This window comes from Sander vitreus, chromosome 23, assembly GCF_031162955.1.
Source record: "Sander vitreus isolate 19-12246 chromosome 23, sanVit1, whole genome shotgun sequence".
NCBI lineage: Eukaryota > Metazoa > Chordata > Actinopteri > Perciformes > Percidae > Sander > Sander vitreus.
The window spans coordinates 17,123,095-17,147,152 of NC_135877.1; the positions used below are offsets into that span (position 1 = coordinate 17,123,095).

The 24,058-nt window shown below is 38.6% G+C and overlaps 4 protein-coding genes across 8 annotated transcripts; 3 read left to right on the forward strand and 1 right to left on the reverse strand.

The window, feature by feature from the left end:
- Positions 1-3: 3 nt before the first annotated feature.
- Positions 4-6,379, forward strand: hcls1 (hematopoietic cell-specific Lyn substrate 1). Its single transcript, XM_078242582.1, has 16 exons — positions 4-114; positions 832-915; positions 1,001-1,074; positions 1,824-1,947; positions 2,106-2,216; positions 2,568-2,622; positions 2,736-2,846; positions 2,929-3,039; positions 3,120-3,230; positions 3,317-3,372; positions 4,078-4,147; positions 4,301-4,449; positions 4,544-4,696; positions 5,123-5,276; positions 5,360-5,428; positions 5,527-6,379. The coding sequence occupies exons 2-16, from the start codon at positions 832-834 to the stop codon at positions 5,661-5,663; spliced, it is 1,569 nt and encodes a 522-aa protein (XP_078098708.1). The 5' UTR covers positions 4-114; the 3' UTR covers positions 5,664-6,379.
- Positions 6,380-6,888: 509 nt separating this feature from the next.
- On the reverse strand, positions 6,889-8,971 carry llph (LLP homolog, long-term synaptic facilitation factor). The gene is made up of 3 exons (XM_078242589.1): positions 8,861-8,971; positions 7,667-7,895; positions 6,889-7,392 (listed from the first exon to the last, which is right to left on the reverse strand). The coding sequence occupies exons 2-3, from the start codon at positions 7,881-7,883 to the stop codon at positions 7,229-7,231; spliced, it is 381 nt and encodes a 126-aa protein (XP_078098715.1). The 5' UTR covers positions 7,884-7,895; positions 8,861-8,971; the 3' UTR covers positions 6,889-7,228.
- A 68-nt stretch (positions 8,972-9,039) lies between these two features.
- pex26 (peroxisomal biogenesis factor 26) lies at positions 9,040-12,132 on the forward strand. 3 transcript variants are annotated; one of them, XM_078242586.1, is made up of 6 exons: positions 9,040-9,140; positions 9,245-9,456; positions 9,720-9,860; positions 10,828-11,153; positions 11,263-11,403; positions 11,513-12,132. In XM_078242586.1, the coding sequence occupies exons 1-6, from the start codon at positions 9,066-9,068 to the stop codon at positions 11,617-11,619; spliced, it is 1,002 nt and encodes a 333-aa protein (XP_078098712.1). In that variant the 5' UTR covers positions 9,040-9,065; the 3' UTR covers positions 11,620-12,132. The 3 variants fall into 3 exon arrangements, with proteins under 3 accessions (XP_078098712.1, XP_078098714.1, XP_078098713.1); XM_078242588.1 differs by having other exon boundaries at positions 9,335-9,456; XM_078242587.1 differs by having other exon boundaries at positions 9,052-9,140; positions 9,249-9,456.
- Positions 12,133-12,817: 685 nt separating this feature from the next.
- Positions 12,818-22,393, forward strand: usp18 (ubiquitin specific peptidase 18). 3 transcript variants are annotated; one of them, XM_078242584.1, is made up of 10 exons: positions 12,819-12,989; positions 13,963-14,059; positions 15,076-15,212; positions 15,288-15,367; positions 15,463-15,597; positions 16,464-16,559; positions 16,633-16,794; positions 16,886-17,017; positions 19,766-19,809; positions 20,647-22,393. In XM_078242584.1, exons 2-10 carry the CDS (start codon positions 13,965-13,967, stop codon positions 20,717-20,719), a joined length of 954 nt encoding a protein of 317 aa, XP_078098710.1. In that variant the 5' UTR covers positions 12,819-12,989; positions 13,963-13,964; the 3' UTR covers positions 20,720-22,393. The 3 variants fall into 3 exon arrangements, with proteins under 3 accessions (XP_078098711.1, XP_078098710.1, XP_078098709.1); XM_078242583.1 differs by having other exon boundaries at positions 12,820-13,076; XM_078242585.1 differs by lacking the exon at positions 16,886-17,017 and having other exon boundaries at positions 12,818-13,076.
- The last annotated feature ends 1,665 nt before the right edge of the window (positions 22,394-24,058 follow it).

The window sequence follows — 24,058 nt, forward strand, 5'->3', positions numbered from 1 at the left end:
GTACTGTACGCTAGATCCGCGTTCACTTGTCGTCCATCAAACTGTCACAACTTGAGTGAAGACCAGTCGGTGTAATATCCACTTAAACACATATATTACCGTGACAACTAAAAGGTAATGACATTTTCTTCTTCTTCAAACTAACTCTAACAAGCCTGTATGTGCTGTTATTTCATTCATCTTTAAACTTTATTAAGGAACTAAGGTAGACGTAGTTTAAGCTTACGTACTGTAAACCGTGCAAAACATGGATGACATCAAAAATGCTTAAACAATACAGTAAAATAGGAAGGGCTAACATTAGCATTTATATATTATTATGTAGCCTACCTGTATGTCCAATGTTATGTTCAATATTACTTCTACTAATAACTTGCCTACAATATTTATATATATATATATATATATATATATATATATATATATATATATATATATATATTTAGTATTACAATATTTATGTCAATCAGTAACCTAACATTAGATGAATATAGAGAATTATTTGTATGCCTCCCTCAAGAAATTATATTATTTTCAGTGTGTTACAGAGGATTTAAAGCTACGGAAAGTATTTCTCTTGAATCATATGTGTTTCATTATGGGGAAATGAAGCTTCATGTTGAAAATAACTTCCTTTTTGAGACTTCAGCAAATGGTGGCCAGAGCTTGTGGTTGTACATTAGTTTGTTCAGTCATAATAAATAAACAGTGATTAGACTCTCAGTGCATAGAAATATGCCACTTTTGAATATGTCCAGTTGTGAACACATGATCATTAATCAGAGTTATATACTGTCTTCAGTGTGGCTCATAGTGTTTTGCTTCCCCCAGATGTGGAAGTCAGTCGTGGGCCACAATGTGAGCATAAAGGTGGCTGCAGAAGGGGACGACTGGGAGACAGACCCTGACTTTGAGGTGCTTTATACTTCCTGGAGATGTGTATCACTGTGGGGTAAAATATAGGTGCGTCAGTCAAACCCTTTCTGACTTTGTGTTTCAGAATGATGTATCAGAGCAGGAGCAGAGGTGGGGAGCAAAGACCATCGAGGGTTCAGGACGAAAAGAGCACATCAGGTTAGAGATGCACAACTGCATCCGTCTGGAAATGAACAAATCTTTAGACGATGTAGAGAAATGTAGGTCGGAGTGGGTGCTGTGTAGCAACAGGAAGAGGAAGTGAGAGCAGACAAGCTGTCAGGCAGCAAGTCTCTCCTAATATGGGTAATATATAATGATGACACTTGTCAGTGAGATTTAAACCACTTTCTAAATCAGGGAGTGGTGCTAGATGTAAAATAGGACTAAAGATTGCTCACAAATTTAGATACCACTTCCTGATACGTCACGCTTTATTAAGAGTGTATAAGTTGTTACTTGCTTGGTTGTTAAGAATCCCTCCAGCAGGACACTCAATTTATATATTTATATTTTTATATAGTTATTTAGTTCTTCAGATAGACGCTCTGGGCAATGTAACGTGTACCGAGTTGACCAAAATCCATTTATTAACTTATATAACTCTTGACTTGATGCCTTATTAGGAAGTGTTAAATCTGACAGCATCTATTAATAGATTTCCAACATTTCCACTAACCTTATTACCAAACAGGAAGAATAAACACCAGCTTCTCACAACCCTGGCAACCACAACGTTGCTTGTATTAGTGGCTTACAGCATATTAGTAAATTATTTATTTTTAGCCTTTAAAAGTAGACTTAAAACCCTGTTATTTTCTTCTGCCTTCTAATTTATGTCTTTATTTGATATCACAATTGCCTCCAAATATGTTCACACTTTCTTTACTTTAATCTTTTAATCCTAGTGTTGCAGAGCTCAGAAGAAATGTCGCTGTGGAGCACGAGCAGGGGAAGCAGAAGGATCAGACTCCCAAAGCGTCATACGGATATGGAGGGAAGTTTGGAGTCGAAAAAGACAGAATGGACAAGGTAGACAAATATTTATTTTTGATATTCAAAATATGGTGATAAGATCCTCTTAGTTAGTGCCAGATTTGATCTATTTTATCCTTTACTCTGCATCCACTGCTCATATAAAACACATGCTGTAGGGGCAATCTGTTCATTAATGCATTTTTACTGTGCAGGTGGCTTTGGGGCACGACTATGTGGCACAAGTCGAGCAGCACTCCTCCCAGAAAGATGCGGCACAAGGGTTCGGCGGAAAATTTGGTGTTCAGAAAGACCGTGTCGACAAGGTAAGGTGACAAGTAGAGTCCCCCTTATCTTAGAGATTTGTTTTATTATTACTTCATTTGGATGTTTGACCTTCAGTGGATGATGTTCTTGCCAGGTTTGAAACTGAAAGAAGTTTCTCTGCTCACCTTAAATCTCAGTTTAACATGTGTAACTAGTCTACGAGCATGATTTTGAGACATTACAACTAGTTTGGGAGCCAATCGTGCTCAAATAAACTACTAGACTTTTGTAGGAAAACCATATCAGATACAAGTTATTCGAAGCAGAGTATTTTTTAAATGTCTTAAAACCCAAGAGATCTTTGAAGAAAGATATGAACCTTAAATGCAACCTGTGTGTTGTCTGTGCAGACTGCCATGGGCTTTGAATACAAAGGAGAGGTGTCGCAACATGCATCTCAGAAAGGTAAAGCTATCCGTCCAACTTTAAAGAAGCCTTCTCACTTACAGTACAATATTTTCCTTTTGGAAGTTGCTACCAAACACAATGAATTTTCCTCACAATCCATATGTTTTTAGATTACTCAAAGGGATTTGGAGGAAAGTACGGGGTGGAGAAGGAAAAAGTGGACAAGGCAGCTTTGGGGTACGACTATAAAGGCCAGACAGAGAAGCACCAGTCACAAAAAGGTGAGCTTAAGTTGTAGCATTTGTCAGTTTTCACACTATTTGCTTTGACATTTGCTTAATTTTGCATTTTTGTTTTCACCAGACTATGCTAAGGGTTTTGGAGGAAAGTACGGGGTGGAGAAGGAAAAGGTGGACAAAGCTGCTTTGGGGTACGACTATAAAGGAGAAACAGAGAAGCACCAGTCACAGAAAGGTACGTTAAAGTTGTAGCATTTGTCAATTTTTTTTACACCTTTGCCTGACATTTGATTTCTTTATTCATTTCGCATTCAGATTACTCAAAGGGATTTGGGGGGAAGTTTGGTGTTGAGAAGGAGAAAGTGGATAAAGCTGCTTTGGGCTATGATTATAAGAGCGAGACGGAGAAACACCAGTCACAAAAAGGTGAGGAGAGAGAGACACGTATATTTTATAATATACTATTACTTACAGTGTAGTACATCAGACTGATTAAATGCATCTCTCTTTAGATTATTCAGCAGGTTTTGGAGGTCGTTATGGAGTTCAAGCAGACCGCATGGATAAGGTCAGTATTACAGCTGCAACTATTCATTTTTTTATTATTTTTTATTAAGGAGGTTATGGACCTTTTACACAGCAGACATTTTGACTTGTCATAGTAGGAAAAGCACAGCTGAAATTGATAACTTTGTTATAAGTGTTGAATGCACCTGTGCTTTTCCTACTATGACATGTCAACATGTCGGCCGTGAAAAAGGTCTGTTTCTCTGATTAATTGACTAGCGTGTGTTATGTATTGAAATGGTATAAAATGCCCAAATCAAAATTTCCAATTTTCATTTGAATAGGTTTTCAATAAGCCTTTTGGCATGAATGTTGACATTACACTATTGTCAAGTTACATATTGTTGGCATTAATATTGATTATTTTGTACCTTTAACCTGTAACTGTTGCTATAGGGTTGTACCAGCTTGGTTGTATATACAGTGTATATATATATATATATATATATATATATATATATATATATATGTGTGTGTGTGTGTGTGTGTGTGTGTGTGTGTGTCTGTAAAATACCACCATTGTTGAAGCCAAGAATAGAGTGTAGTTTATTTGGCTTGGCAGAGGTTTCCATCAAGCTTATGGCACCAGTGCTGAACCTTTGTTTTGCGCTATATAGGACCAACCCATTCCAGTACTAGTCAGTATTGATAATTGACTATCTTGACCTTTCAAAACAACATCTTCCTCTCTCTTGATCTCTTTTAGAGTGCAGCTGGCTTCTCTGACATGGACTCCCCTACCTCTGCATATGAAAAGACACAACCATTAGAGGCCTGTAAGTAATTTTTTCCCGCTCACCATAATCAACCCTACTGCGCCATCGTTCTGCTGAACAGTTAAAGCCACCAGCGCTTAGGTGTTCACATGTTCAAACGGTTATTGCTAGTGCGATCTATTCCTATATTTTTTTTTTCTCTGTAATATGCAGCAAGTGCAGGTGCAGGAAAACTTAAGGCACGTTTTGAGAACATGGCCAAAGCTTCCGGTGACGAGAACAAGAAGAAAGTCGAAGAAGAGAGAGCGAGGAGACAAGCCAGAGAGAGCAGAGAGCGAGAGGTGGCCAAACGCAGACAAGAGGTAACACGTACACACTGCACTGTAAACATGTAATGAGGTCAAACTCTTAGGTCATGGTCAATATGCATGTGAATGATTATTGTGTTTCCTGTAGGAAGAAAGCAGAAGAGAGGAGGAAATTCGTCCACCACCTGTTCCAGACGTGGCTCCAGATGAGACTCCAGATGTGGAGTATGAAATGACACACTCAGACTTCCACCAAATGCCGGAGATACAAGAAATACCTGAACCAGAACCAGAGTCAGAGGTAAGACACTCGGATTCAAACAAATATCAGATGTACCAAATAATAGAGTAATTCATTCATCCGTTTAAACGAGAAGGCTGGCAATATTCAGTATTTTTGTTATTGTCAACAAATCCTAGACAGTCAATCAATATCTGAAAAAAATCTAAACAGTTATAACAACTAAATAAAACTGGGGAGGGTAAAGAAAAAGGCAACAAAGTGTGTAGATAAATCCACCCAATCAATTCCTAGGGTTCCCAGGTTTTTTTCATCCAGGTGGTTAGAAAAGTCTGAAATAAACAGACACTTAGCTCAGTGATTCAAATGTAATGGTAATACGTGAGAGACACAAACTGGAGCTAGTTAGGTCTTATATGGAAATCGTCTCTGGTCATCTCCCGGATTTGAGATCATGAAACCAAAGATATTCTGTGCCGTTTCCAGGAGGAACCAGAATACGACATGCCCCCGGACTTGCCTCCACGTTCAGACAATTTCCTCGACCCGGACGCTCCTCCGTTACCCGACAGGTCAGCAGATGTGGAGGATGAAGGAGAGTACGAGGAACTTCTTGAAGCGCCTCCTCCTGTGCTGACAGGTCTGTGTCTGAATTGGCTGAAGGTTAAATGTCAAACCTTTTGCATCTAAAACGCTCATTCCTTTTAATGTTTTATTTTACAGCTAACGATAACGACTACGAAGACCTGTCGGGGGGCCAGAGGGCAGTAGCAATTTATGACTATGAAGGAGGTATGACACCTTTTCGATTCATAATTTGTTGACATTTGTTAACCATCTCTTAACATTTGCCATAGACAAGTCCTCAAATCCACTCCTTTCCCACACAGAGGCGGATGACGAGATCTCCTTCAACCCAGATGACGTCATCACCAACATAGAGATGATTGACGAGGGCTGGTGGAAGGGACAGTGTCACGGACGCGTTGGCCTTTTCCCGGCTTCTTATGTTCAGCTGACGCAGTAAGCAGCATGCTTAGGGAGGTTTTGCACAAGCTTCAGTTAAATAATCATGTATCTTAGGTGGTTCAACAGGGAGAATTCATTTTAGCACTGTATTTATAGAGAAATCACAGAACATTTGTGCCATAACGGCTTCTAATTAGCGGACTTCTTTTATTGTGTAATATCTCGCTTCGGGTCTGTGGCAAAGAGTATCTTGACAGTATGACCATATAAGGGGCAAGGAGTTACATCTTTTATCTGTAATGCAGTGATTTTCAACCACTGTGGGAAATTATCAGATTTTACTTAATTGGTCCAACAAATTTTTTTTTATTGAGTTACAGCAAATAATTTGCCATTGTTGCGCATCTGTGCCTGCAATGTGATGACTGGCAGAGAAATTAAATACTATTCCCTGTCAGTAGGTGGCAGTATAGCGCAATAATGACCTTGTTGATTTAAGACAATAGAATTATTGCCACAAGGTGGCAGTGACAGGATGTAAGCAGTAGGGCCGAGATCATCGATGTAAGCCCGCAACAGCGATTGATACATTTTTAAAAAGGAAAAATGCAGATTCTGATCTCATTAGGCTACAATGTGTCATTTAGTAACATTTTTGGTTGGTGGTGTGCCGCGGGATTTTTTTAAATGTAAAAAATGTGCCGTGGCTCAAAAAAGGTTGAAAAACACTGCTGTAACGAACCAATTGGAGTCAATAAAATATTCTACAGACAAGCTTCTTTGTGTTATTTCTGTGCCAACGACTTTTCTCATTAGTGACATTTTACAGTAACGCCAGGGCTCGATTACCATCTTTTACTGGCAATCGATTTTATCGTGATCACATTATGTTATTCTGCTCTCCAAATTAATGATTCAAAGTGTGGTTAAAAATTTAAGGGAAAAAATAAAAAAATAAAAAATCAGTTCATTGTTTTACAAGCATTTTATCTACAACAAAATGAATTTGTAATTTTACATACACCTATATCTTAGAATATGCAGCTATATTGGAAATATTTTCAAATTCATTAGAGAGTCTGACAGTAGAGAGATAAGACGAAATGAGGGGAGAAATAAGGGAATTACATGCAACTAACGTCCCCACTCAAACCAGAGACTTTGTGCTTCATGGGCAGCGTCTCAACCTCTAACCCATGAGGCTGAACCAGTAATCTTGATTTAACCATATCACCCAGTCTATATACAACCTTAGTAAACAAAACAAGCCACAGATCTGTAAATTATTTATGAAAAGATTTAAATTGTAGTAGAGAATATGACAATCATACATATTTTGCACCAGTCTTACTCTCTTAAAAACGTGTCCTAACATGAAGATGGACTGCTGTTCCATAAGAACAAACATTTTCCTGCAGTGAATTACTTTCTAAGAAACAGACTACGTTGTAGAAGAAAATGTTCATTTCCCACACTGTGGCACAACCATGAATCTTGTAATCCACTGAACAGAATGAGATTCAAAACAGAAATTCCACAGTTATGTATAAAAGAATTCATCAAATGATTCTGTGTTTCTGCGTCAAAAGTCTTTTAAGGCAAAGCAAAGGTGTTTCCTCTGGTTCACCAGGCGATGCCCTTCTTCTTCTTGCCCTGGCCAGTTTTCTTTGCCACCCGTTTGCCTTTCAGTTTCTTGGCCTGCCGTTGATTCATCCAGCCAGGGTACTGACCATTTTCATCCAACTGAGTTTTCTTGTTGCGCTTGCTGTCCAGTTCCATCTTCCCATCTGTAACACAAAAGACAAAGATTGATAAATAAGAAAAATGATAAACATTTTGACTCGAAAAGCAAAGGGACCAACAGAAGTAAGACAGCCTGTCAAATGTAGGATTCAAATCATTTTTAAAATTCTAATTCTACGTAGCTTCGGGTCAGCTTCTCCAGCATAATACTAAAATGATTAAAATGACCTTTTAGTACAGACACTTTAAAATATGAATGGTAAAATGTACAAATATAAAAAGCTGTTGATTCCCTGTGGATCATGTTGTCTCACTCACCTTCACCCTCAACCTCCACCATGTCCTCATCCGTTTGCTTCTTGATCTTGTCAGCTGGCACCACCGTGGCAATCTCCTGGATGTCAGTCATGGTAGCTTCTCCTTTCTTATCTAGACTCAGAGCTTGTTTCAGACGGGCCAACTCCTTGGGAGCATTTTTCTTCCTCTTCTCTGCACGCATCTTCCTCTTCCATTTGCTCCTAAGGCTTTTTGCCATTTCAAGGACGATCTGAAAAAACAACAAAAAACACACGTCAAACTAACAGGCTTTCACATTCTTATCCAATACTATCGCTAGACAGTAAGAAGGCTCTACACTGCCATGATTTGTTTTTTCTAGTTCCTCTGGGAAGCCAACACCAAAAGTACACATTCACTGTAGGCCAAACACTCAACCAATATGAATACATTATGTTTCAGCTTCAGGAAAGCTTAAACTCTATTCCATATCCCTCACTTGTTTTTGATGAGGACACCCTCAAAATGATCCTCCTAAAAGGACCAGAAATGGTCGACAATTAATTACATTTTTAATTGCACATCACACATATATAGACTTTTGGCAAGAAGTTCTAAAACCACCAAAATAACAGTATCAAGTAAAAAAAAAAAAAAAGTAAACAATCACTGATAATTCAGTTGCAATTTTAGGTTAGAATGGTAGGAGAAAATATAGCTCACAGGACATTTATAGTATAAATAGTGATGATGGTATTAAATGTCTTGAAGGGAGATGACACAGCTCTTCAGTCAAGACAGCAGTCTAAGTTTTACACATCACGTTTAACCCACTGTTATTGCTTGATGGGGGTCGTTTTTAACACAAAAAGGGCCTCCAAAAGATCTGCCTTTGGCCTTTAATGAACTTAGAAGAGGGGTCCTGCTCACTATTTATATTACGCAAGATCATGATTGTCCACATATCAACCAGAATATAACATTAACGTTATACATTGTCACTATTTCGCGGTATTTACATTACATGACTAAATAGTATCAAGCTATGGTTATTAACGTTAACGTACAGCAAGATGCGTAAACAGTTTGCTAGCTTGAATAGCTATCCAAAGCTAAAGAAGCCCGAGTATACCTTTACTGTCTATGAAGTACAAGTCAACGCTAGCTAGTTCCGCATATTAAATTAATACAGTGTGCTAGCATTATTATATATGTAAACAGTAAGCGGTGACTTACAGAAAACTAGTTTAGCTGCTTAAATTTCCTCCGTGGAGCGACAGGAACACACTCCGCTGCGTCCACGTGTTTACAAGTTGGAGAGAAAAAAAAACCGATGACGCGTTTTTGAAGAAACAGCAGCATGATTGGATGCTTCAGCCAATCTGAAGATTGTAGCGTCTGATTGGCTGGCGATCTCAAACCAGGAAGGTCGAAGGATGTTATGGATTGTAAACAAGATGTCGAGGAGATGGTAGTGTACAAATCAAACCTCCAAACAGGTTTATTTGGCCTCCAGGTATAAACCCAGCTGCTTGAAGTAAAACGGTATCTTTTAGCATTGTAAAATAATTTTAAAGTTTAAAGTTTTTTTGTTTGTTTAATTGGTCTTAAATTTGACAGAAAGTCATGAGCAGCTGTTCAACCAGCCTGGCTCCTGCTCGCAGCTTCGGCTCAGTATGCAGCCCACAGCTCACTTCTTCTCTAACACAGATGTCCAGCATGTTGGACACTGCTGCAGAGCAAATGATGGTCCATAAAGACTTCCAGGCAGCCTTTGACACATGCGACAGAGGCCTGCACAGTCTCGCCAACATGGAGCAAGAGGACAACAGGTGAAAGTCTTAATGCACTTTGCACCATGTATCAGTTGAATGCTCTGCAGCCTGGATAGTAATTGTTTTGTTCTTTGTTATTTCTGCATCAGTCACTGAGTCTCTGGTCTAATTCAGTTTCAAACTCCGTTACTGCAGGTTGCATCCACGTAATCTTTAGTCTAATGAACAACCGCTACTGACACCTTCTGGTTAAAGGGTGTAATACCACCTAATCATCCCAGTAATGTCACTGTGTGGGTTTCTGTGTTTTGTGTACTCAGATGTGGAGAGTTTAAGGCTGGCTTCTGCATCTTAGGAATTCAAGCACTGGCTGAGCTGAATCAGTGGCATGGTGTCCTCTCCTGGGTGCTGCAGCAGTATAAGCACCAGGAGAAAATACCAGCTAAAATAATGCAGATGTGGTGAGTAGAGCTGAAGCTTTTTATGATTAATTAATTGCCAACAATTTAGATAATCATGTAAAAATGATCTCCTTTCTTCTCAAAATTCTCTGGTTCTAGCTTCTTAAATATGAGGTTTGGTTGAATTGGCTGAAAGATTCAAAGGATTAACCAATTATGAAAGTAATCATTATTTGCAGCTCTAGTTGTGAAGAATCTGAGGAACTTGCACATCACTGAATAGCCAGGCCAAGAACAGCACATACAGCAGATATTTGGATTATTTGTTTTTGTTTTTCCCCTCTTATTCTTAAATTTATTTTATTTTCTTAAACCAAGAATATGCTAGCAATTTTTTTCATTTTTACTATATCGCCAAAAGTCAGTGGAAACCCTTACTATCTACTGACGTTTCACCTTATAGTGTAGAATAATCTGCAGATTATTTTCTTAATAATCGTTTTGGCTACAAATGGTCATACAATGACAATAAAATGGCCATTATTATTTCCAAGACCCCAAGGTAGCATCTTCATATTCTTTGGTTTATCCAACAAAAGTCCAAAACTCAAGGATATTTAATATACGCACACACACCAGGACTGATAAAACGTGCAATACAAAATGTGACTGTGCAATACTGTAAATACATTTTAGTATTTTAATATTTATTTTCTTTAATTATATGTATTATTGTGTGTTTATCTGTGTCTTCTACTTTTCCTCTTATCCCTTGCTGCTGCAACAGTGTGAATTTCCTCATTGTGGGATTAATAAAAGATTTTGAATCTTGAATAGTATCATATATAACAAGAAGAGCAGCAAATTCTCACATTTGAGAAGCTGAAATCAGAGAATATATGGCCTTTTAGCTTGATAAATGACTGAAACAAATACAATTTCTCTATAGATTGCCTAAGCAAGTTACTGATTGATCTTTTCAGCTCTAAAAAAAACATTGCATATATTTTCTCTCTCGTTTTGGCAGCATACTTCTTTACTCCAAGGTGGGAGAGCCAGCCGTGATGCAGGAGGCAGCCAGAGTTTGGTTACACTGCCTATCCAACAGCAGAGTAACAGGGTTCGGGACTGTGGCGGAGCTGTACCTGCTGCATGTCCTCGTGCCTCTTGGACACGGAGATGAGGCTCTGGAGCTGATCGTCGGTGAGGTTGGAAGTGTTGCGTTCACAGAAGACCAGAGGCAGACAGCACTGGATGTGGTAGAAGAAAAAGAGCGACAGAATCAAGAACTGCCTCTAAATCCTGGGACAAGTCCAAACTCTGAGATCACTGCACATCCTGTCTCAACTCAAGGTCTTATCATGTATATATATATACATATATATCATATGACATGCTTAATACTAAGTCATATAAGTATAAATAATAGTGCAGGCTTTCTGACTGTGTTTGTGTTCTACAGGATCTGTAATCCGTAAACTTGCAGCCATGCTCAGATTTCTCTACAGAAAACTGTTGGTGACCGGCTCTGGCTCATTCCCTCTACGGAGACTCTTTCTGGCTGCCGTCCTTCTCTACATGCTTTTTTCCCGAATGGATCCAGGTTGGATTGAATGTTCTTTGTAGCTCAGTTTCATTACAAGTCTTTGTTGGAGTAAAAACATTAGATAAATAAACAAATGGGTGCATTTCTTCCTGTTCTTTCCCCGCAGCTCTTTCGTCTTCATTCATGTGGATTTCCAAACTTCTTGAGCTGCTCAGACAGATGTGGAGTTCCATGTTTGCCCCGTACTATCAGGTTCTCACTCAGAGACTGTAAAAGACTGAAGATCACAACATGTTTTGTAAATCATTTTCATTCATTTTTATTTTGTTGTGTTGGTAAGAGAATATGGTTTAGCTCCTTTTTCAAGTTTCATCAAACCTGTTTAAACATCGGCCCTATTCATTATTTAATTTCTTTACTCCACAGAAAGACATTTCCAGGCGTATTTGCTTGTTTTCTGAGTTAGAAACTACAGGTTGCAGGTCCAGATCGTTCATCCTAAAGCAACTCCCTCTTCATCATAATAATAACCAGGGAAGTGCCTCGCAGAGATTAAAATATTTTTTTTACAGCAGTGTCCTGGCTCAGAAAGCAGCAGCACATACAAAACATATAACACAGACTAGATAAGATATCAAAAGAATACAGATGTGTTCATAATAAAATATATTCAAACATACAATAAATATATATTTAATTGTGTTTCTGGCTTGTGAGATAATATGATTGTACGTGTACAGCTGAAAAAAATGATTAAAAGAAAGTGTGAAAACTTTCTGAAGTGAGTGCTGTTGACTCTGACATTCATTCATCAACTTTTCATTTAGCTTTACTTAACCTGACACTAATAAAATGCATTTAAACCAGATCATTGTGTGTAAGGTATACGTACAGATGCGGACATATTTACGTGTAGGCCTATTATACGTCAAGATTCTCAAGTTAAAATGCATCAACCATAGCCTACATTTTAATGATAATACACAAATATTACGGCAAAAATAGAAATTACATTATAGTGATAAAATGGCAGGCCTACATCACGTGCGCATTATTTAACACTGTTTTTACAGTTGAGATGAGAAACTTGTAAAAAAAAAAAAAAAAAAACAGCAGACATTTTGACTTGTCATAGTAGGAAAAGCACAGCTGAAATTGATAACCTTAACGATGGCTCAATTCCATCAAGTGTCCCAGTGAGCTAGTTCAGTGAGTCAGCATGCACAATACCAGTGTCTCTCCTAAGTGGAATGCAGCCATCATTAATGGTTTTGAATACACCTGTGCTTTTCCTACTACGACAACATGTCAACATGTCTGCCGTGAAAAAGGTCATAACGCAAATATCACAAAAGGCGAATGAAGTTACCGTCATTTTGTGTTAATATTGTCGGTTAATGTATACATATTTTACAGTCTTCTGCGCATGGCAACGTTTAAGTTTCGATTCCAGCAGTGACGAACCGAAAACTTAAAATAAAACGAAAGTGAACCTGAAGCTGTTGTGACGGTGATGTTTACTCTGAGATGAGAGGAGCAGTTTCAGTCTGTAAAATACACGAAACGTTTGACTCCTTTTAGTAAACCGGCCGATGCTGAGCTGGACGAGTCTTGCTGCACCTTAGTTGTCTTCAGACCTTCAGGTAGTTTACTGACCGTGTGAAGTGTGTGTGTTATGTATGGAAGGCTCTGCAATGCGTTCTCAGCTCTTACTATGAGAGACTGCTTTGGTAAGTAGACCACATTCATCCCTGCAATGTACAGTAAGGCTTTTCCGAGGCAGTAATTGTATTGGACTGTATTGGGTGTGTAAATAAGTAAATAAGATGGAGAAATATATAAGGATAACACTATTCAATATAATGCAATCAAATTTTAGTACACAGAACTAAGTACCATACAGAAACTAAAGTAGCAGTCGAAGAATGCTGGGCTTATGTTTTGTATTGTCATGTATATGTCATTCAATTCATTCTATTTAATTTGTACAGGGTTGTTTCTAGAGGGAGGAAAAGTTAAAATATTCGACTTTAGACATTTCACAAAGGGAATAAAAAAGAGGTAAATAACTTATTTTCTCCCTAAGGTTCCTTTGGGAGGCCCTTTAAGAGCTGACCAACACAGGTTGTTCCTCAGCTGTTATAACAATATGGCTGAATTAAGATCTGCATGGCCCCACCACAACCTGTAACAATGCAGTTTCTTACACATAATGTGTGGTCTCACTAGTGAGTTTCCTACTATTAGGGCAATTATTTTTCTCTTCACAACCAATAAATCCCTCATGTGCGCAACAACGACATAGAAAACAAAATACTGCCCTTCGATCTGTGTAAAATAAACATCTGCTGTATGTAGGGCCTTAAATCAATAAACCAAACATGTCTTCCTCGCTCTGTCTTCTATAAAATGATTGATTTGCTTATTTTAATACTATATGTAAGTGAGGTGGGTGTTCTGCACAGCTATATTTACCTTTTAGCATGAGAACTTTACAGTTTTCTTTTATGTTCACACATTCGAATGCCCGCTGGCATTCTGGGGCCCTAAAGGTGGGCCATTGGTTCAACTTTTTAGTACCTGGGTTATTTTGACATTTCTGATGGTCTGTCACAGGAATGAGAGGCCTCACCAACTACCATCTGTCCTGCTGTGTCAACACTTTGCTGCAGACCTTCTTTGCTACCTGGGAAATAGGAGACCTACTAGACAAGTAAGACATTTAAGTTGCATATTCATTATGACCCTGACTTATAAAAACAATAATACCTTAATCACTGTAGGTGTGAGGGACCAGGCAAGAGACACAGTATAATTAAAGGGTTTTATTTACCCAAATCTAAACAGATTGCTTTAAGGGTAAAATAGTGCAGAACTTGGGCTAGAAACAAATGAATGAATGAACACACTGAGGTGACAAAAGGGACAAGCAAACACACTATACAATAAACAAAATTAAAAGGATAACATTAACATTACGTGTAAATAGTTTACCAGTTTAATCCACAATATTACTTTGCTCTGTATAATTTAAAAACAGTTTATATTAAATAAACATATAAAGTTATATGACTTATATTTTGAGCTCCCCTATGGATCCTGATAAGTTGGTTCTGCCCAATTAGCACACCTGTTGTATAAAGGCAAGTCAACGCCCTAGGTTCTTTGTTTTGCTGGTAGAATGCCACATCACAAACGGGTAACAAACAGAACCAAAGCAGGAGTAACGCATTGTTAATGACAAATGACGTCTGTTTTATGATATATTAAACAATGTGTCATGGTTCAACTTGTAAATTGTTATCCTCATCTGTAACAGGGTAATACTATTTTTCTGTTGGGTTGAGCACCTCAGTGACAGAAAACAGACTACACGCAAGAAGAAATGACTAAGTAAAGACATTTATTATACAAAACAACAATTATTTAAACAGGGAACCACAATGAAAATGGTGTTCTATACCGTCGACATTGAACACCACTTCATAATAATACACAGACTTAAAAAAAAAAGCACACCAATGATAGTGTTTACAAGCAGTGCCACCACCAGATATTCCCTTAATAATCAGTGAAAATACATAATTACTATAGATATTATTGAATAAAATGACAGCAACCTTGAGAAGGAAAGAGGGGGAGCGCACAGGTGTCAATCTGGAAACAAGGCTGCTTTCCTCATGTGCCTGAAAAAAATGAAGATAAATGACGGTTTATTAATTGCACAAGGTGGGAAGCAGCTAGTGCGAGAGCGGACACCGTCCCCCTGGAGCTAAAGAGAGTTCTCACGGCCATGAGGAGGGACCACAGTCAGCCCGTTCCTCATCGTGACTTCATCCACTCCCTGGACAGGAACGGTGTTCGACGTAAGGAAAAACAAACTTACAAAATATTAAATATTGATGTGATTTATCTTCTGACTTCTGACAATTTTTTTGCAGTTAATACGCAGCATGATGCTGATGAGGTGTTTCTCTCCATCCTGAACTTCATGCAACAGCAGATGGATGACAAACCTCTGGTTGGGCTTCAATCATGAATCATGATTATTCGTTATTTTTTTCCACCTGTAAGGGCATCATCTATAGTGTGCTTGCATTTGTTTTCCCTTGCCAGGCTCTTGAAATCCAGAATCTGTACAAGATTTCTGTGGAGACGTACCTGCGGTGTTCAGAGTGTCCCTCCGTCCAGACTCTGACCAGCTACCTGCTCAGCCTGCCTCTGCATGTAAAGGAAGATCACGATTCTCTGGTGCTGTTTCTTTTTTCTTTTGAAGTGAATTGTTTAAGGAATATTTCGACATTTTGGGAAATATAATCATTGGTGTTTTTTTGACAAACGTTAGATGAAAAGATTGATACCACTCTTGTGTCTGTGTACGTTCATTTGGAAGCTACAGCTTGCAGTTAGTTAGCTTAGCTTAGAATAAAACAGAGAAACAGCTAGCCTGGCTCTGTGCGAAGGTAACAAAACCCCCCTTCCAGCACTCCTCTTATGCTCACTAATCAAAATGTTATGTATGTTGTTTAATCCATAAAAAATCAGAAGTGTATAACAACAAAGTCGCTCCTCCTGGCTAAGAAGTAATCCTGCACAGATTGTACAGATTAAATACACAAAATATAACCTGTTCAATTGTGAGAATGTGAGGTGCAGGTAGCTGAATTTTCTTTACTGATCGACAGTGCTGGGCTAGTTGTTCCCAGTTCTTATGTAAAGCTTTTAGGGGGGGAGGGGTTATGTACCAGACTATTTCTTTGCCAGGAGCAGTTGCCAAGAAATAGTCCAAAATATAACCCCCGTAAAACAACAAATTGCCAATTTACACTTCGGTTTATGTTCTGTTTGTGCTGATAAGTGGATTTTGTTATCTTTGGACAGAGCCATGCTGGCTGTTTCCACCTGTTTCCAGTCTTTATGTTAAGCCAAATTGCTGTCGCTACACATTTACCCTTCAGAAGTGAGAGTAGTCTAAGTGGTCTAAACTTCTCATCTCAACTTCTCATTCTCAACTCTCGTCAAGAAAGCAAATAAACATATTTTCCAAAATGTCAAACTATTACTGTAGACGTTCCTGAAGTCGAACTTACAAGTATTCTTTACATTAACCTTTTCAGGAAGACTGCATGACCTCCTTCTTTGAGCATCAGGAGCTAAAGGGCATAAATTGCTGCTTTTGTGCAGAATGTGGCAAGAAGACTCCATCTAAACAGGTGAGACTTGGTTTAAATGCTTCCCATAAAGTATGGATCAAACATAGTGGAACATCTTTTTTTTCTTTCTCAGGGTGTCAAACTGCTATCCCTGCCTCGGATCTTATGTGTGCACCTGAAAAGGTATCGGAATGGCCATGGTTTCACCCAAAAACTTGATTGCAGGGTTACCTTTCCAGAAACCTTTGACTTTTCTGAGACTCTTAATGAAGCGCTCTCTACAGACTTTGCCCAGGTACTTAAATAATAATAATAATAATAATAATAATATTATCTGCACATTGTATCTTTTATACAATGTTTTATACGTTACTTTGTTCTTCCAGAATGACTGCAGGTACACATTGCATGCAGTGGTAGTGCACTCTGGAAGTGCAATGTGTGGGCACTATACTGCCTATGTTCGTAACAGGGAGAATCAGGGTTGGTACTATGCAGATGACAGCCACGTAAAACGGGTACGTTCAATCTGACAAAATCTGTCTCACTTAAATGCAATTTATATCTGGCTTGTAAATATTTGTAAATGGAACACTTTGTAATCAATCACAAACTTCCATTTAGATCCTTTTTTAAAGCCTTCGAAACGTTTTGCATAAATAGGCTACCGTATATCTTAAAGTGCCCATATTATGAAAAAAACACTTTTTCTGGGATTTGGGGTGTTATTTTGTGTCTCTGGTGCTTCCGCACGCATACAAACGTGGAAAAAAAAACAAACATCCATGCTGTTTTGAGTGAGATACGGGTTTCTGAATGTATCCTTCCTTCAGTCTCCGGGTGAGATGTTCAAAATCGGCAGGGCTATCTACGTCATCAGCCGAAATGTTTGGTGTGTGCCAACCAGTTTAGCTAATACCATATCAGCTAGCCGTTTCTCCAACTTCGGTCAGTACTGTGTGTGTGTGTGTGTGTGTGTGTGTGTGTATGTGTGTGTGTGTGTGTGGTTAGCCATCTCGTTCTCAATGGCAAAACACTGCTACAACACACACGAGTTCACCCTAATCTACAAAAGAAATTGTATAGAACTACTTACATGTCCCTCGTCTGCTAGCACCGTTAGCTAGTGGTCCTTGTCTTAGGGTGACCAGATTTCCAATAACACTATAAATTAAAAAGATTTATTGAAAATTTTGAGCATTAAACCCTTCATTTCCTGCATTCAGGTGAATTTGTATGCACCTATTTCTACCTTTTTCTGAATCAATGTATGCTGCAAATATCTTTATGTAAAGAGAAACATAGATTACAATCCAAATATATAAACATAATGGAAAATATTGCAGTAAGGCTCTCAGGCATTCTGTATTGCTTTCAACTATTCTCCTTTGGATCGACTTTACAGCAGAGTCAGCACACATGTAGCCTAGCATCATTTACTCTTCCCTCCTCTTTTGCATCTTTTGTCGGGGAAGTAACCTCCTTAAATGTGCATAGGACAATTATTCACCTCATTAATTCATTTTAATTTATTAATAAACCCCTGGACTGTAATATTTCAGATGTTTGAGCAAGATTTCTGCTCATGTCCAAAACTTTGTGCACATTCAAAATACAGTATATCTGTGTTCTCTGTGATTTGGAGGAGTCGTGATATTTTGAGAAAAATAAAGTTATAATAGGCTATTACAAGAATAAAGTAATTATATTTCAGAAAAGAATCTATACCTGCACCATAGTCTGCTGTGCGTTACGTGATTTCTCTGCTGATATGGTAGATCTCAGACCTTCTGACAGACACCGAGCCCCGTTTGGGTCTCTGGTCTCTGAATGGGACAAATAGTTTAGCTAGGGAAGAACGCTGCTATACATCGGAGGTGGAAAACCGGAACTACGGCAGAAATACACGGAGCACAAATGCAACACATCTGCCGCAGCATGTCCACAACTGAGCGCGTCCATAAACCTGAAGCTGCACAGCTTTTTACAGAGAGACTGAACACTAAGCGACGCACGGGTCTGCTTCAGAGCCCCTTGTGTTTGAGTCTGAACCGTAGACTGGAAACGTCACAGGAACTTCGAACTAAATCATTAGTATTGCGCTCCTAAACTTTGTGTTGAGGGCATCAATGTATTAGACTGATTTGGCTATGATTCCTCCGAAAACTTCACCTTTCACAGCTTTCCTCACTTAGAGACGATTGCTAGGTGATAGCAACAAATACAGCACGGTCGGACCCCGCACGTAGCTGCCCTTTCTATTCGCCTCGTAAAAATAAACTGGACAAAGTTACATTCAGGGCTACACTCAAAACATTTGGGGCTGAAGCCCTGGCAAAATCGGCTGATGCCGCTCCTGGTGTAAACCGGGACATTTTAGCGTCCCAACAGGCTTTTGTCGGGACTCGGGACACACAATTCAAAATCAGGACTGTCCCGGTCAAACCAGGACGTCTGGTCACCCTACCTTACCTAGCTACTGTGCAGAGATGGGATAGAAGTGTGATGCCTCACTCTATTGAGTGGTTGTCTGCTAAAACGGAGAGCTCAACACATAGGGTGAAAAGAGGAGCTGCAGCAATGTGCAGTACAACAAAATGTTTTTTGAAAATTAAACCATGTAAACCTATTCTGGTACAACCTCAAAATACAATTATGAACCTGAAAATGAGCATAATATGGGCACTTTAAAGCTAGAGTGCGTAGTTTCTGTCGCCCCCATGAGGAATTCTAAGTAATGACGACAACACTGTCGGCGCGTCCACATGATGAAGCCTTCCGTGATCGCGCACACGCCCCCACCCCTCCTCCACGCAGTTGCTAGTAGCCAAGGAGGACACGGAGGATTAAAAAAACATGATGGACTCTTCAGAAGAGGTAATTATCTTCACTCAAGCTTCTGCTCAGGAAAGTCACCGGACGACAATCTTCTGAACGCAACCATACTGGGAAATGCAGAGAGTTGTGTGGAGCTGATAGTCTTAATTAGCTTTGTAGCAACTCATTTGGCAATGGTTTGAATCTAACGGACGTTCATAAATATCAAAACGTTACGCACTAAAGCTTTAAGTATAAGTTTAAAACTACCTAAAGTGCGTGTTGAGATACATTGTATGTGATATGTCAGGTTTTCTGACAAAACCATTATGGGAAAATGCAGCTTTTATTCTCCACTTGTTCAAGAGGGATTTTTTTTGTATCCCTATAATTCAGTTTTATGCAAACTTGTGATTATTTTGGTCTTTGATTTGCATTCCAAAACATAGTCCTCCTGGGAAGAAGTGCAGACAACATATGGAGGACATCACAGGTAAATTGCTCAACATCAATGTTCATGTCTTGCAATTTTGATAACCGTGCATGAGGATTATGGAGTCATCTTAAAGGACTTCTGCCTACTGCTCTTATTTGGTCACACAATTGAGACCTGTCTTCTCAAATTCTTGGCAATAAAAGCAAATAAGTGTATTCCCCAAAATGTCAAACTTTTTCTTTAATTTTGAGAAAGAAGATATGTAAAGGAAGAAATAACTCTGAGCTGAATACAGAGAGCTAATCAGACTGTTATTTCTTCTCACATTAACAACTCTAGTTCTATGTTCAGCCTCATCTAAAAAAAAATAAAAAAAATAAAAAATTCTTCCACCTTAAAAATGTGGAATACAGCAACCAATGCCTTCAGCAAATAGTAACAAAAAAAATGTGACTCCCATATTATCCCCCTTAAACTAGCCTCCAGTTGCTTTCAAGATTTTTATTAATAACATTTAAAGCCTCAGTTAACATGCTTGACTCCCGCTGCCAACATGCAGCTTTTATCTTCCTACTGTACTTGAGGAAACGGCTTCAGATCTTTAGACAAAGCCTATATTGTCTGTTCCTCAGTGAAGATTAAAGACTTAAAGGTGGTCATGTTTTTGCCATGAGTGCTTTTTAACCTTTTCAACACATAAACAGAGGAAGTCTGTTTTATCTGTCATGTTGTCTTGTCTTTTAGCAGCTTTTGCCCAGCACCTTATATTCACTTTTTACTGTTTATTGCACTGAAATGTGTTCCTTTTATCCCTTTCCTACCTAACTTGTAGAAGCTTAACTCTGATTTGTACATTTATGTCTTAAAATGTTATGTTTTTTATTTTTTTTACAGAGGCACAGCATACATGTTAATGTACAGAAGAGGTTCGAAAGAGGAGTTACAACAACCTGAACTTTCTGGCTGAGTGGATGGATGCAGATAAATTATACCTGGGGTCATGGTGCAATATTGGATCAATATGGAAACTATTGGAATTTTAAGGAATATAAATGATGCTTTAAATAATGTATTGATATTTCAGATTTTACATGGTGAATGGTTTAATATTGATTTTTTTTCTGAGCTCATTCAGATTGGACGTCAGTAATTTCTGCCAAACACCAGCAGGTGGCGTTGAAGACTCAACACACTGACAAGTTTTCCACCCTCAGACCACACACAATGTGAACACTCTATGATACTAGGGGGGTTGGTTTGGAAAGAATGCTTAGCTTAGATATTCACTGTTTGGGGCGGGGGGGAATAACTCCTATTGGAGTCGGTGTTCATTTCCCTGACACTGCTGTATAATATATGAGTCACTCATGAAGAACAATGAAGTAATTTCTTTTATCATTTGGGCTGCCAAAAATAGCAAAATATTTTTCAGCATCTCACTCTTATTTTATGTATTGCATTTTCTCACCACCTGCAGGCCCTTTAACATGACCTACAAAAACTGATTTTAAATGACACACCTTAATGTTTTTTTGCTCTTATTGATGCATCAACACCAGCATGCATCTCCCGCCACCTGAGCTCAAAATGAATGTGCTTTAAGGTACTGAGAAATGCCTGTTCTGTATGTATCTTAAAGTAAAAATAGGTTCAAGGTCGCAGTTACAGCCAAAGTGCTTAAATGCTTGGTATAGGCTGTCTGCAGAGCCTCTTAAATTCCCACTCGCTTCGCCAAGAGTCTGGGGACCGTGTGAAATGGTGCGTATGTGCTGCAGAGCTCTGACAAAATGGAACATGTCTGCACAGGGCCACAGGCAGCAGGTCTAATGCTTAGTCATCTCACTGCCATGCGGCAGAGGCTCAGCTTTATATATGGGGGGTATCTTCCTCCCACATTTACACCAGACCAGGGATCGATGTTTATCTAGATTAGAGTCAGTGTCACATTGAGATCTCATCTGTTCCTCTGACTTGTATAAGTAAGAAGCTGACATTGGAAACAGTCATAATAATATAGACTGTTGACATATACTGACAAAAAAGATGCCATTTTTACACGATAGCAAATGTTGAGATTAGAGTATATGGGATGTATTTACAAGCAATGTAATGCATTGTTATTAGTGGTGGAAGACTTGCTCAGATCATTCCATTAAAGCTGCTATAATCAATATTTTTATCTTAAAAGTAGATCAAATGACTGTCTCAAGTGAATGGGGTCGCTCGTTGTGACGAACTCGCAGAGAATTATCCCCTAACTGCAGTTCCTCAGCTCAACAGAGCTTTTTAGCGTCTTTTAGCTCATTGTTTTGGTTTTCTGGGTTGCAACTTTATTTCACGCTCACTGCTGTTTTCCCTGCAAAAACTTTAAACTCTAGAATATCCACTGTAATGCTACCTGCTCAGCACCAAATGGCAGACTCATTTCCAGTAATATAATACATTGTGATAATATAACACTTAGAAAGGGACCATTGTGCATGTTGAGTACTTTTACTTTCGATTCTTAAGTCCATTTTGTTAAAACCTCTGTACTTTGACCTGAGTACATTTTTGAATGCAGTACTTTTACTTTGTAAGAGTGTTTTACATTGTGGTATTTGTACATTTACTTAAGTAAAGGATCTAAATGTTTCTTCCACCACTGTTTGATTATCATTATTAATGCACTAATGTGTAAGCCGCATGATGTTTTAGCTAGTCGAGGTGGAGCTACTTCATTTATTCTACATACTGTTGGGTGGTTCATATTTTATTTGTAGACTAATCGGAATATAATCTGACTATAAACTTAAGCTGCCAGGTACATGTAGTGGAGTAAAAAGTACAATATTTCTCTGTAGTAACTTTCCACCACCTTATAATACTCAGTGTTTGTGTAAAAGGCACATTTGGTATATGCATCCCAATTATCCAGACTGAATGTGGACAAGTAGGTCAACTGAAATTTTAACAAGGACGGGTTCTTCTCTTTGTAGGGTTTTAATCAATAATTCATATTGTATGACCATGTGTTAAGTAGCATAGATGTTAGACGAGCACCTGCCCAGCACCACCCTGACAATGACCACAACACTAACAACGCAATAGCATAACATAGGCAGCACATCCCAAGGCCACACGAATAAAGTCTTACTGAACGTCTGGACGTCTTTGTTTCTTCCCATGCACGTGTCACATGCATGTAGTCTTTGTCTCTTTTGTATGAGGTTGAGCTCTGGCCCTGGATGCGGTTACTCAGACACTTTATGGCAGATCACAATCTCTGCAATTTAGTGTTTGCTCTTTATCTTGATCAGGTGTTAGCCAGTCAGTAAAGGACACTTTATGTTGTATTGTTTTGGCATATCATTTGCCAGCAGGGATAGTGGTTGACAATAAATCTGTAAGTAAACTGAGGCAGATATACGGTGTGAAGTGTTGGCAGTAGTCTAAAATGATATTCCTCAGGCTTTGCAGTGTGGCAACTCTTAAACTATTTTCTTTGGAGAATATATTGAGGTCCAATAATGCTTTTTTCGTCACTGTTGATGTGTGTTTACCAGTTACTAGGTGAGCACACCACTGTGATGCATCAAGGAGAAAGAATTTGGCTATTTGAGAACCACTCTTAAATTTTCCCTTTTTTGTGTGGAGGATTTCACAGGCTTAGATAAATGCCTATGCCTGACTTGATATTTTTTTCGAAAGTGACAGCCAGCCAGCAAGTATTCCAGCCATAATCTTATTTTATGTCACTTGTCAAAGAATAGCCCTCATGCTGTTCTGCCATACAAAGGCAGAGAGCAGTAAAGTTAAACTGTGATGATATGAGATGGCAGTTACTTCTTCTCTGCTAAGCTAGTTAGCTTTAGCAGGAGTTTAGCTAGGTCTTCTTCTCTATCATGAATGAGCTTAGCTATATCCTCATTTAGTTATGTAGAACAACAACAACCAAGATGTCAGTTCATCAACATTGATATTTATACAGATAACAGCTTTGGAAAATAAGTACATTTAATTTTAGCAAGCCGTGGCTACCTCGACAGCTAGGTTTTAGCTCCATTCTGTAGTAACTGCAATTTTGTACATATTGTTTTCATGGGAATTATACATTTCTATGGCATAAATACTCTATATGTTGAAAGAATGAAGTTACTGCATTTTGGCTTTGCAGGGAAGTGTTGAGAGCTGCCTGTTTCATTCAGAATATACCGGTTTCCTCTTCTCGTTTTGTTATTATAGCCCTAAAAAGGAAGTCATTCATGCACTCTCTACACAGTTAACCTTTTCTGCTCAGGACAGAGACTGTGAATGGTGGCTGCAT

Coding starts and splice junctions, on each gene's coding strand:
- hcls1 (XM_078242582.1), top strand. CDS start 832: ATGTGGAAGTCAGTCGTGGGCCACAATGTGAGCATAAAGGTGGCTGCA. Junction 2,623..2,735: donor GCAACATGCATCTCAGAAAG/GTAAAGCTATCC, acceptor ATATGTTTTTAG/ATTACTCAAAGGGATTTGGA. Junction 5,429..5,526: donor AATTTATGACTATGAAGGAG/GTATGACACCTT, acceptor TTTCCCACACAG/AGGCGGATGACGAGATCTCC.
- llph (XM_078242589.1), bottom strand. CDS start 7,883: ATGGCAAAAAGCCTTAGGAGCAAATGGAAGAGGAAGATGCGTGCAGAG. Junction 7,393..7,666: donor GGTGGAGGTTGAGGGTGAAG/GTGAGTGAGACA, acceptor TTTGTGTTACAG/ATGGGAAGATGGAACTGGAC.
- pex26 (XM_078242586.1), top strand. CDS start 9,066: ATGGATTGTAAACAAGATGTCGAGGAGATGGTAGTGTACAAATCAAAC. Junction 11,154..11,262: donor ACATCCTGTCTCAACTCAAG/GTCTTATCATGT, acceptor TGTGTTCTACAG/GATCTGTAATCCGTAAACTT. Junction 11,404..11,512: donor TTTTTCCCGAATGGATCCAG/GTTGGATTGAAT, acceptor CTTTCCCCGCAG/CTCTTTCGTCTTCATTCATG.
- usp18 (XM_078242583.1), top strand. CDS start 13,022: ATGTATGGAAGGCTCTGCAATGCGTTCTCAGCTCTTACTATGAGAGAC. Junction 15,598..16,463: donor AGGAAGATCACGATTCTCTG/GTGCTGTTTCTT, acceptor TAACCTTTTCAG/GAAGACTGCATGACCTCCTT. Junction 16,795..16,885: donor TCTCTACAGACTTTGCCCAG/GTACTTAAATAA, acceptor TTGTTCTTCCAG/AATGACTGCAGGTACACATT.